This window comes from Meleagris gallopavo, chromosome 19 (assembly GCF_000146605.3).
Source record: "Meleagris gallopavo isolate NT-WF06-2002-E0010 breed Aviagen turkey brand Nicholas breeding stock chromosome 19, Turkey_5.1, whole genome shotgun sequence".
Taxonomy (NCBI): Eukaryota; Metazoa; Chordata; class Aves; order Galliformes; family Phasianidae; genus Meleagris; species Meleagris gallopavo.
Window position 1 is genome coordinate 9,262,708 of NC_015029.2, and position 12,683 is coordinate 9,275,390.

Below are 12,683 nucleotides of genomic sequence, written 5' to 3' on the forward strand. Positions count from 1 at the left end.
TTCCAGCTGTTGGGGGCTGGGGAGTCCCTGCTCGGGGCACTGCCAGGTGGCACTGCCTTCACAGACATTGCTCAATGCCCTGCTGAGGTTTTGTACCCTTCCTCAGCACATGGCATTGCCCATTGCCTCTTAAATGCTATAATTCTCAGACTTATTTGCAAAACACACTTGGAGTTGCTATGGCAATTCAGAGCAGCACTTGGAATCAGGTCCTGAGTCACTGATGTCCTCCTATTGAGCCACAGCAGTGGTCCCCTCCTGCTGGGGGTCCCACGCGATGGGGGTTGAGGGGCTCAGCTGTGCCCTGGGGCCAGGAGGAGCAGTGGCACCAGAAAGGAGTGTCAGAAATACAACCAAAAAAGACAACGTCTGCCTTCTTAAATGAACTGCAAAATTTATTACAGTGGTTTACTCCTGACATGGAAGTTAATAACCTCCTGCCTGGGAAGGAAGGGTGGGAAGCAAGGGGGAGAGGGATGGGAGAGAGGAAAGGATGTGAGAGAGAGAAAGACACTTAAGGACACTTTTCATTTTCTGAAAATAAAATATCTTTTACCTCCCAAACAATTTTCTCCAGTTCTTTAAGTTCACAGAAAGAAGAAGGTGAAACTGAACCACAGGAGGAAAATGCACAAACGTTGAAAAGCAAAAACAAACATGCTCTTCTGTATCTAACAAGTTGGGGCTGGCAGTTGGCAGCACGAGAGCTCCTCGAGCCCCAGCTCTGCGTGGAGCTGCAGTGTGTGTGTCTCCTCCAAATGGGACAGCAGAGAAAAAACCTGAACCAAACCCATTGGTGGAACTGGCAGGGCCAAGTGCTGGGCACCGGTGAGGACACGGCACGGGGCAGGAGGAGGCCGTGATGGAGCCTCTGTGCTGCCATGCTGAGCCCCAGCCCAGTGCAGGAGGAGAACCGGCATTTGTGCATGACTTCTCTGCTCTGCTGTCACCTGGGGACAAGGCAGTGCCGGCCCTCCTGCTTCCTCCTTGCTCAAGTGTCAGGGGTGTTGCCAGGGCCCCCAGCTGCAGCCCTGGGCACATTCTGGCACGTGCTGCTGCAACTGTCCCAGTGCCCACAGCATGAGGCCAGGCTCTGAGCGTCCCTCCTGCCCCGCTGCCTGCAGTGCCACCTCCACCAGCATCACCCACAGACATTGAGGGGATGGTGCCCATCCCTGTCCCCGTCCTGTCCTTTGGCTGCTCCCTAGCAGCACACAGGCACAGCTGGTGGCCGGAGTGAGCTCCAGGAATCTGCCCAAGCTTTGGGTGCCTGGCCGTGCCTCTGTCCCTGCACCCTCTCTTGCTCTGCTGCGGGGGAGCTGAAGTGTCCCAGGGATGAGTTCCTGTCCTCAGCACTGACTCTCGGAGCCTCTACACAAAACCTTGCCATCCTGGACATGAGCTGAGCCCAGACATGGGTGGGATTTGGGCACTGCAGGTGCCAAGGGCTGTAAAACCCCAGTTCCTGCCATGGCACTTTACCAGTGCTAAGAAAACGGAGCCAGCTGAGGGTCAGCAGTGCCCTGCTTTGTGCTGGGCAGGCAGTGACTTTGCGGCAGACGGGAGCAGGTCTCTTAGCCCCAGGACTCAGTTTTGCTGCTGCAGAAATCCCCTGCCACTGTACTGGTGCCAGAGCAAAGAGAAACCCCGCATCCTGGGGGGATTTCAGCTCACTTCTTCCCATGCCCTGTACACCAGAGGGGGCATGCTGGGCAATGGAGGGCAGCAGTGGAGAGACAGAGTGCAGGAATGACAGGAGAGGAGCAGAAATGGGAGCAAAGCTGTGACAGGCTTTCGCCCTGCTCACGTTGCAGACCCAGGTCAGGCAGTGGGTCGGGCACTGACTGTGCAGGGTCTGCAGGCTGCAGTGCTGGCAGGGCAGGCCGGCTGTTGAGCACACGTCCCTGCGACCGTTAACTGTCCTTACCACGTACTAAAATAAATCGCCTGGGACCTTCCACTAGCACAGGTTAAACAGCATCACTGAGAGGCGAGGGGTGGAGAGGAGGTCCCAGGTGCGTGTCCTGCCCCATTGCTGCATGGGGCCCTGCAGAGTCCATGTGGGAACTGCACTCAAGTCCGCTTGGCATGCAGCATCTCGATGAGGAGGTTGTTGCAGGGCACCTCTCCGCTCAGGTGCTTGTGGTACAGGTACTCCTCTGCCTGCATGCTCAGCGCCCGGACCTCGGCCAGCCGCAGCAGCAACTGCCGGAACTTGTCTGTGCAGTGCGGGTAGTGGCACACCGTGTACTCCAGCAGTGCTGCATTGGCCTTCTCTTGAGCATCTTTAGCCAGCGTGTGGTTCTCCAGGTACTTCACATCTACAAGAGAGCGAGATGGAGGGAGTGAAGTGGAGCCAGGCACAGGCACTGCCTGCACTGTGCTGGGTGCACCAGGAGGCTCTGTCCCCGGTGCCGCAGCTTGGGTGCTCAGTTTGCTGCTCGCCGTGCTGCCAGCTCCCCATTGTCCACACTCAGGACTGAGTTTGCAGCTTGAACACTGCCTGGCTGTGTGGAGCCCTCAGATCCAGGCAGCAAAGCAGTGGGGTTCTGCAGTTTATTTGGGGCTTTGGAGCCCAACAGGCCATGGCCACGTCAAGGGCCAAGCAGCTCTTGGGAGGGCAATGTGCAGTGCTGGTGGTGGAGGGGGCTGGGACCTGGGGGGCTCAGCCTCCATGGTCAGGGCTAGCCGGGCACTATACAGGGTGGGCTGCAGACCTGCAGGGTGTGCCTGGCACTTATCAGATCACCCTTCCCTTTTAACTCCTGTGGCACATTTGCTCCTATTGTGGCCGCCTCCCTTCTACCCAGGGTTGTTGTTATGAAATCTCTTTATCTGCATAAGGTTATTGTGCATGTCATTAAAAAAAAGAAGTTATATTGATAAATGTCAAATCTATCCCCTGAGTTGGCTCAACAATAGCTAGTTCTACTAGATGAACTCACCTGGTTCTCTGAAAGACCCTATTCACTGTTTAATTGAATATTTGAATAATCTTTTCATTCCTGCAAGGAATAAAGAATGTTGTCCAAATAACATTGACTCACTTCATTTAGCGACACTGCAGCAGTTGCAAAGACTGTCCTGTGACAAAGCCTCCCATCACACATACAGATATGCCTGGGATTATTTCTATGCCCTCAAGTGTTCTTCCTATTCACAGCTCCTTTTGTTTGGGAGAAGCTGCTGATAAATTGCAAACGCTTAAGGGAATGTGGGCTATAAAAGCCTCTCTTCCTCCCCTCCCCAAGAGTAGCTGCTTCATGAATGTAAGTCATGAAATCGAATGATAGGTCAATCCATTAAGGCTCTATTAAGCCCTTCTGTAGAACAAAGCTAACCTGTGCCGTCCTCATAAATATTGCTATTTTGAGAAGCCCTAATTTTAATTAAATCTCTTTACCTGCTCAGGAGAGAAATCTATTTAGAACTCAAATGGCAGCTCTTGTGAGTGGGGCTTGGCTTTGATTGTGCTGTGGCAGAGTGGTAAATGTGGAAATTCTCTTGTTAAAGGCAATTACATCCTGAACATAATACACAATCCCATCCTCTACAGCTGAGCCTGAGAAGGGCAAATTACTCCAAGTGAGCTCTGCAATATGGAGAGAAAAAGTTGAATTTGGGGCAAAATAATGTCTGGGAAAACACTGCTGTTTTATTCCACGCCCTCCCTGAAAGCTGCTGCTCTGGAGATGAGGAATCCCAGGCTGAGAGCAGTGCTGCAAACACCAGTGCCTGGGAGGATGATGCCCTGCTTGCTGCCATCTGCGGGAGGGATGGGAACAGGGATGGGTTCAGGGATGGGGATAGGGCAACGTTGGAGGTGACGCTACTGCAGAACCCATGGGGCAGCAGTGGGGCATGGCCCCCTCTCCAGCTCCCTCATTTCCCAGCACTGTTTGTGCCACACCTTATCACTGTTGAAAGAGCGAGTCGCCATATCTGGTTTCTCTGGATTTCAAAACAGCTCCAGAGAAAAAAGAATGCCTTGGGAGGAGGAGATGCTGCAGCTGCAGGAGGGGACAGCTGTGTAGCTCCAGGCTCCCAGGGACCTGCCGCTGCCAGGGATGTCCTCAGCAAACCCCACTCCGAGATTGGGATGGGACAGAGATGCACATCTCTCCACAGCACCCATGTGCTGCAGGGACCCACCTGCATACTCTCTCTGGGCACAATTTGCAAGAGCTGGGTGTGAAGCCAGGCGGTGGCAGAGGTGTGAGGCGGCAGCGGGGCAGGCAGCTGAACCCCTGGCAGCTCTGTGCTGGGAGGTCAAAGCTCTGCTGGGACGGCACCAAACAGGTGGTGGTGGCAGTGGTCATGAAGGCGGCCAGACCGCAGTGCACAGGGGCTGCCCTCCACGGGGCCATGCATCGCATCCCTGCACAGCAGCAATGGGCAGAGGGTGCAACCCTGGGGGCGGCAGGGCTGGGCCGGGTGGGCTCTCAGCTGTGGCTCCACGTGTTTTGTCTGGGTGAGGAGCGGCCGTGTGAACGCGCCGCCTTGGCCGACCGCAGGCTCCGGGCAGGTCCTAATCAGAAGCAGCGTGCTCCTGGGTGCTGCTGCTGACGCACATCCCGGGAGATAGGGCCTCCCCTGCGGCCGCCTCTGCCAACACGGCGGTTTGCAGGGCACTATCAGTTGCTGCTTTCCCTGTAGGAGCAGGAGAGTGATCAAAACAGGCTCTGCTCATGGGACTGGGGATGTAGCGTCCTCCACAGCCACAGTGGAGCAGGAACAGCCTGCGGGCTCCAGGGCACTCAGGGCAGGGCAGCGGTGAGGCCTCAGCCCTTGTTCCCGGTGTGACACCAAAGCCTTTTTATCCCCTCTGCCCATCTGCGAACACCGGCATTGCCCTCACTGCCCACTGCCCCGTCCACGGTCCCCGCTCACCGAGGCTGAAGAGGATCAGGAACTTGAGGCAGACGAACTCCTGACGGTCCACCTGCAGTGAATGCAGGTGCAGGACCAGCTCCTGTGCCCGCAGCACCAGGGAGTGCAGGATGGAGCCCGCCTGCGCCGCCACTGCCGACAGATCCACCTGCAGGAGGAACAGCATCAAGCACGGGGCCCCACACCCACCCCACCATGTGCCCACCGCAAACTGGAGGGAGCAGTGAGCTCAGAAGGGAGACAGCAGTCCTCAGCTCCACACTGCAGTGCAGCCCTGCGCTCACCTCCTGCCCAGTGACCAGCAGCACGCTGTGCTCTTTGCCATGCTGCAGCTGTCGGTACACGTGGTCGAACACCAGCAGCTCACTCCAGCAGTTCTGCAGCAGCTTCATCTGGTCTCCCACCTGTAAGAGAGAAGAGTCACATTGCTGGCACCAGCGCTCAGATGTGGTGCTGGGCCCTGGCTGTACCGCAGTGCATCCCACGGGGCCGAGAGTGCTGTGCTCAGTGTGGCACAGTGTGGGTGCAGTAACAGAGAGTAACAGAGAGGAACAGTGTCAGAAATCTGTGTCCACCGCCCAAGCACGGCAGTGAATCCGGTCACCAATGGGTGCCACTGCAGGAAGCCACCTGCCAGCAGGGAGAGCAGTGCATTGGGGTCAGAGCCACGGGGCCGGCTCCCACAGGACCACAGGTTTGTACACAGAGCCACAGGTGGGGAGGGCTCACAGCAGGAGCCCACGGTGCACTGCCACCTTCCCAGGAGCCCCCTCCCTCCTCTGCCCAGCTAAAGAATTACTTTTCACAAATCTGTCCCCACCGATGGAAGCCCTGCGCACACTGCATCCACAAAGTACTTCCCAGTCCCTCACCCGCACACTCTATATCCCACTGCCGCTGGCTGCCCCTTATCAGTGCTGCCTTGCCTCCACACAGCAGGAATCTCGCAGAGCCATGCACACATCTTTAACAAAACGGCCATTGGCCGCTTCCCTGCAGCCTGACGGGGCTGCACAAAGGCTCTGTGTCTGCGGGCTGCTCTGGGCTGCTTCCAGATTGAAGGAACAGAGCGTCCGTTCTCCCAGGGCAGGTCTGGGGGAGGCATGGGCAGCATTCAAGCCCCAGCACCCCACAGCGTGCCCGGCTGCCCGCACCTTCACACACCCACACACACAGCCATGTGCTGGGTGGGTATGCATAGCTATACGTGTGCACAGCTGTGCGTGCAGCTGTAAGAGATGTGCACGGCTCTAGGTGTATACAGTTATGTGTACACAACCAGGTTTGCAAAGAAATGCCAAGACTTTTAACTCAGGGAGGCAAAGTGCCCAAACTTCCAGTTTCCCTGGAGAGTGGGGTTGGAGGAAGTGCCAGTGGTGGATGGCGGATGAGCCAGCCGCAGGGATGGGTGCACGTGCCACAAGGCAGAGCTGTACCCAACCCAGGCCCGATGGTGTTGCAGGACATGAGCAGTGCCAAAGCCATCATTCCCACAGATGAAGACGGGGTGACTGCAATCACCTCCCTCCCAGCACCACCCGGAGAGCTCTGCAGTGCCATTTGCTCTCTGCTGTTGATGGAAGGAAGACAGATGCGGTAACATAGAGCTGGATAATGCCATCGTTTGGCTGAAGAGGCTGCAATAAACCAATGCCGGGAGATTGCAAAAGGAATAGGAATGAGATGAGAAAGAGCTTTATGGATCCCATGCCAGCACCCCCAGGGGCCACTGAGATGTATTTTGGGGGTTTTGGGGGTGAATGTGGCAGCAAGGTGCAGCAAGAGGCAGTAGGGCCGCCTGGAAGCAGTGCTGAACAGAGCACAGCCGGACAGAGGGTTCTGCCCAGCTGCTGCACGAAGAACTGGGGAAAAGCTCATCCTGCATCAAAACAAATGGGAGATCCACATCCTGGCTGACCCTTGTCCTGAGGCGGTGCAGCGGCGCAGGGATCTGAGCTCCCAGCACAGCCCCGCTCCCACCCCACCGCTTGCGGCTGCGCTGAGCCCCATGCTCAGCCTCACAGTGTTGTTTTGTAACCTCCTTCCTGTGCCTCATTCCTCGTTGGGATGAGCTCCAGAAGGGACAGACCGGGGGTTTTGCGCTAAAAACGGCTTTGAAAAAAAAAACCTTTTCCAAAAGGAAACATTTAAACAATCTGGAGATCTTCATTCTTTCCTTGAACAATTGCTAACTGCCTTCTGCCCACCTCTGCGGGCAGTTCCAGCACATCTCCATTACACCACCAGCCCCCCACTCCATCCCGCACTGCCCAGCCTGAGCCAACCCCACACCCACAAGGGGCAGACGAGCCCCCCCCCCCGTCATGGCTCCATACCCCACAGTGCCCGTGGCTGAGGAGGGGCTCATAATGTGTGGCCATCCAGAGGCGGTCGGTCCTCTGATGAAGAGGCACACACCCTGCTCGCCTGCAGAAGTTAAGCAAAGGATCTTCCCCTTTTAACGTCAAGGCTTTTCAGCAGGGTGCTGCATGGAGGACCTGATGCAAGCTGTCTTTAAGCGGTGACCTTTATTTTTTGAAGAAGGCATTCAACCCATGCACAAAACGCAGCAGTGAAGGGCTCGTCGCATGGCGTGAGCGCTCACACAGCTCCACCACTGCAGAGAAGGCCTTTCTGAGACAGGCGGTCTGTGATCAATGGAAAATTCCATTGCTCTGCAATAAGGGGCTGCCAGGGGCAGGCAGTGCCCCCAGGGCTCCATGCGGGGCTGTTCCCGCAGGTGCTCCCCGACCCACAGCACAGGCAGCTCCTGGGTGTGAACACGAGCTGTCAGCACCACTGCTGGGAGTGTGAAAGTGGATTAACCATCCAGCAAACACTGCAATTAAAACCCCACACAAACACAAGGTGTGAGTGGCCAGATGCAGGAATCACTCCCACTGCCCTGACACCACCACAATGAGCAGTGCAGGGTCAGCTCCCTGCAGGCAGAGCTGCGCTCAGCCCCAGGCTGCTGCACCTTCTTTGCATCACTGTGGGAGCACACGGCTGAGGGAAGCGGTTACATTTACCCCAGTGCATAGGATGCTGAACATTGCTGCTGTGTCCACCGCCAGAAGGAGATTTTAAATCTGCCAAAAACGCACTGGCTGTTGGCCAGGAGATGGGGTCAACATGACCCATGTGTGCTACAGGCAGCGGAGCAGCCGAATGCATATGGGACCAGTGGGAGCTCCCAGATCATTCCCAAGGAGCGAGGGAAACTGGTCCCAGGGACAGGGACCAACCACTGTGCTCCTCATCACATGCCCATCACCACATGCCCATCACCACGTGCCCATTGCCATGAGCCTATGTGCTCTGGGCTTTGGGTGGCCTCAGACTGGAGCCATAGCAGTTTGTTGCACATTCCTGGCTGCTCATCCAAACCCAAAGGTCATCACACGATGTGTACATGACATTTATATGTGCACAGAGCACTATCACCTATCTAAACAGTACCACGCCAATATTGGTATATAAAATGAACCTCAGGCAGACACAACGTGTGTGTACAAGTGTGTGTGTGCACATCTCTCTCTCCCCATATATATATAAAAAAATTACATCTGAAAGGACAAAGTTGCCTGAGACTCACAACCCTACAAAATATATTTCACCCCCGGCCCATATTTTTCTTCCTGAAGAGCCGCTGCAAATCTTCCCTCAGCCCTGACACATCTCATCTAGACTCAGTTAAAGTTCGTATTTATGGGCGTCAGCGCTGACCTCTTCCACCTCCGCCCGCGTGGCCTCGCGCCGCGGCTCTGTGGCCAGCCCTCGATAAACAGAGGGCCCCCAAATCCCCCTCTGCCGCGCGGCATTATTAGTCTTGCCTCCGAAGGCCAGCGCAGTCCGTAATTCTCCGCCTGGTGACACAAGATGAACGCGGCGACATCAGTCTCGCGGCGGATTGGCATGGGGACCCTCGTTTGTCAGTGGCAGACTGACAGAATTACTGGCCCTTAAATGAAACGATATATCTGGGAAGTTAAATCTGTTTTCAATCTGGCTGCCCTGTGCCGGCGGGCGGACGTGGCGCGTGAACTGATGTCAAGAGGCCGCTTGCCCCTCTCCCCCCGTGTCCTTCCCAGGGCGCAGGCGGGGGGGTCTCCCCAACGCCCCCAGCCGCGGTCATCCCCTGGAGGTGGTGGCAAAGGGTCTGCTCTGCAGCAGCACAGTGTTGGCAGGAATGGAAATGGGAGCAGGAATGGGACTCACTGGCTCGGGGGTACCCGCAGCAGGCTGGTGCAATGCTGGTGCAATACCAGTGCAAAGCCAGTGTGATGCTCAGTGCAATGCCTGGTGCAATGCTTAGTGTGATGTCTGGTGCAATGCCAACGTTTTGCCTGACTCTTCAAAGCATCTAGCTGGCCTTCCCTGGCTGGTGCAGCAGTGGCCATCTTCATATGGCCATTTCCAGGAGTGAGGGGGGTCCATGGTGTCTCTGCCCTGAGGAGCGCTGACTTTGCAGTGGGGACTGCCTGTGTTACAGCCATCAATCCCTGAGGCCGTGATTCTACACTGTGCTCACAGACAAAGCCATAAAGTCGGCAAAGCCATAAAGTCGGCACTAGAAGAGTTCATTTCCCACCCTACCGTGCCTTGATACACTGCGCAGGGGAGGGAGCAGCCATGGGTCTATGGAGCTGCCCTGTGACCAGGTGAGAGCTCTGGCCCTCCTGCTTGGAGCCCTCAGACGTGGATTCACACAGAAACAGCTCATTCTCCTGACGCGATCAGAAAGACAATAGCATTACAAGGCTACGTGGCCATGCTGCTGAGATCTGCATTTACACTGTTTATAATATCTCCTGCAAAACAACAGCCACCCTGTTCCCAAAATCCAGGCTGGATACTGATACGATTGAAAGGAGCCTGACCCAACCCCACTGAGTGCCTTCCGGACACTGTTCTGTGCAGCCAGGGGCTATTTTGGGCATGAGGAATGCTCTGCAGCCCCTGCGTGAGGCCAGGTCCCACGGCAGCAAGATGGGTTGGTATGGGGCAGTGCAGGGAGGGCACCACATCTCCCCACCTGCAGCTCAGCTCTCTTTGGCTGCGTTGCAAAATGCATCTCCTGGTTTTGCCCCAGTTTGAGATCTTTGATCAGCCGGGGCTAAGAATAGAAATGGCTGAGCGCGACTGGGCTGCCCCAGCCCTGCTCCCCCCCACTGATGGCCCCAGTTCTTGTGGAGCTGGGAGATATAAGGGCTCTCGCCCCATCCCTGCTGGCTGCTGTCGGGCACCCGCCTGACAACATCGATTTTCCTCCTGAAGACGAAGGAGAGAATTGTTTCAACCGTAATTCCTCAACGTTACGTTTTTCAATTATATCTTCAGCTTGACACCGCGCTCACTCTGCCTGCGACTGCCTCCACACCCCCCGCTGCCGTGATGGATCAGATACGTGAGCCCCATGTTGCCAGCTGGGACCATTCTGGTGCTCAGCCGGGATGCCCAACCCCACCACATGTTGGCACACTGCAGCCCCCACCCCACTTGTGCTGGCCCCCGGCCCCCACAGCCCAGCCCTACCTCCAGCTCCTTGAAGAAGATGCAGCTCCGCGCCCACTCCACGATGGAGAATAGCGTCTGGTCGGCCATCTTGCACATGAGGCCAAAGGTACTGAGCTTCTCATGCCGGCCCTTGCCCTGCTCCTGCTGCAGGCAGGCCAGGATGCGTGCCTTCACCTGCGCCTCATCAGGCTCCAGCTGAAGCAGCTTCAGGATGACCTCAGGGATGTCGGGTGGGGAGCTGCTGGGGTAGGTCTCTGGGTACACATAGGCAGGCACGGCCTCATGCGCAGCGCTGTAGTGGTCGGGGTACTCAGACTTGATGGTGCGGTTGGGGAAGGAGGGATAGTGGTAGCCAGCGAGCGGCGCATGGCCGGGCACAGTCATGGCCAGGGAGGGGGTACCGTAGGGGCCGCGCTCGTAGTCAGCAGGCGTCAGGGCGGCGGGGTTGGGCGGCAGGGTCTTGGCCATGGCGTGGATGCTGTGGATGGTGGAGGACAGCCCGTAGTCGTTCTGCACAGGTGACACGATCTGTGGCACTGTCTCCAGCTTGAAGCCGTTGGCACGGATCAGCGCTTTCTTCTGCTGCTTTAAGGCACGGTCCCGTTTGTACATGGGCCCAAACTTGTTCCTCCCGCCGCGCATCCGATCCGCGCGCACGGCTGTGGGCAGAGGAACAGAGCTGCAGTAAGCAGAAAGAAGCAGGGTGTGGGGGGGTGGGGACCGATGGGGCTGGGGGCGGTGGGACTCCTTCCCAGAGAGCTGTGCTGCGGGTTGGGGTGTGCTGCACAGTAAGGGAGGAAGACATACTTGGGTACAGGAAACACGCAGGAAAAGAGCGCAGAGCAGAGCCCCAAGAACTCGGGCGAATTAGGGTGCCTGATGCTGCTTTCTTTTTCACGGCCCCCGGGCCTGGACCACCCCTGGAATTTCATTCCGGGCAGCACAGACCGTGCCGCCTTCTGCAATCCTGTCCCATCCATCAGAGCTCTCTCCCTGCTGCCCCGCTCCTCACCGCCCTGCTTGCTGCGGTGGCGCAGCAGAGGCTGCTCCGAGCCTCGAGTTAAACCCAAGAATGTGTCACCCAAGCAGGTGCTTCTCTGCAGCACAATCTTGGCCCCGGCATGGCGGCCGGCGGCCCACCCGCACAGCCCCGGCAGCCGAGAGGGGAGCGAGCCAGCAAGCACCGCGCGGCCCCGCGTGGAAGGGAACAGCCCCTGGGCGGGTTCGCCAGAGCAGGCTGCTCTGTTCCGTGCCCCCCTCCTTCCTCTGCCTCCCTTTGCCCGCGTGCCCCGCGAGGCTGCAAGCCCCCAGACTTTCCCCACGCAGGCTGGAGGGGCGGCAGCACGGCCGGGAGCAGCATTTGCAGGAAAGCAGTGATGTGCTCCCCGGGGAGTTGCTCTGCGATTCCTCCCTCGTTCTTTATTCATGGAAACAGCTTATCCAGCCGCGCAAAGCAAGGATGCCTCGATACTGGGGAACCTGGACACTGGGATGTCTCCGCTTGGGCTGTGAGAGCCCCGCTGCCTTCGCGGTGCGCCACTGACAGCACCGGCTGTGCCGGCCCTCAGCCCGCAGCCCTGGGTCCCAGCCTGCACCCCCGTCTGCACTGCAGTGCGCTGAGAACACAAATCTCCCCCGCCCTCCAATTAATTTCCCCCCGCCGCCCGAGGCCGGGCAGGGCGACGGCCAGGGAGCAGAGCCCGGCCCTGCACGTGCGGGAGGTGCGCGCACAGAACCCTCCCGTGGTAAACGCCGATCCCCTCCTTTGCTCCCGAAGCGCGAGCACAAAGAGGGAAGGGGCTTTCCTGCTCCCTCGCGCTCCACTTTCTCATTTCAGGACCGGATCCGTTCTGAAATGCCGCTCGATTTTGTCCTGTCTTGCTGGAGGATTCTCCGTGTAGCTCAGATTCCCTGACCGAAAAACACCAATCACAAAGGCAAAGCGGGCTCGTGTTTTTAACACAAAAGAGTCCCACGGGAACGCCGTTCGCCTGCGGGTGCCTCCTCCTTGGTGAGCTGCTGCGGTGAGCAGCGAGGAGATAAAAAAAAGGGGTGAGAGGGCTGCCGCAGCCCGGGCAAAACACGAGGCCGAACGAGCTCCACCGCACGAAAACCGCCCAAAATAGGAAAGCAGAGCGTGCCCATCCCAACCCCGAAAGCGCAATCGCCGCCGCTGCCTCCCCTCGCTCCCAGCACCCGTCCCGAGCCCAGAGCTGCCGCAGGGCGCGGAGCAGCACCGCTGTTCGATCGGCCACCCCTGCACGGATCGCACG

The 12,683-nt window shown here is 57.6% G+C and overlaps 1 protein-coding gene across 1 annotated transcript in view; it reads right to left on the reverse strand.

The window, feature by feature from the left end:
* Window positions 1-160: 160 nt before the first annotated feature.
* Window positions 161-12,683, reverse strand: part of NR5A1 (nuclear receptor subfamily 5 group A member 1) — a 13,411-nt gene continuing 888 nt past the window's right edge. Inside the window, exons 2-5 of the mRNA XM_019621549.2 lie at window positions 10,429-11,069; window positions 5,175-5,294; window positions 4,891-5,038; window positions 161-2,321 (exon numbers count right to left, since the gene is read on the reverse strand). Of these exons, the coding sequence (XP_019477094.1) occupies window positions 2,074-2,321; window positions 4,891-5,038; window positions 5,175-5,294; window positions 10,429-11,069 (1,157 nt within the window). The 3' untranslated portion in view covers window positions 161-2,073. The remainder of the gene's footprint in view (window positions 2,322-4,890; window positions 5,039-5,174; window positions 5,295-10,428; window positions 11,070-12,683) is intronic.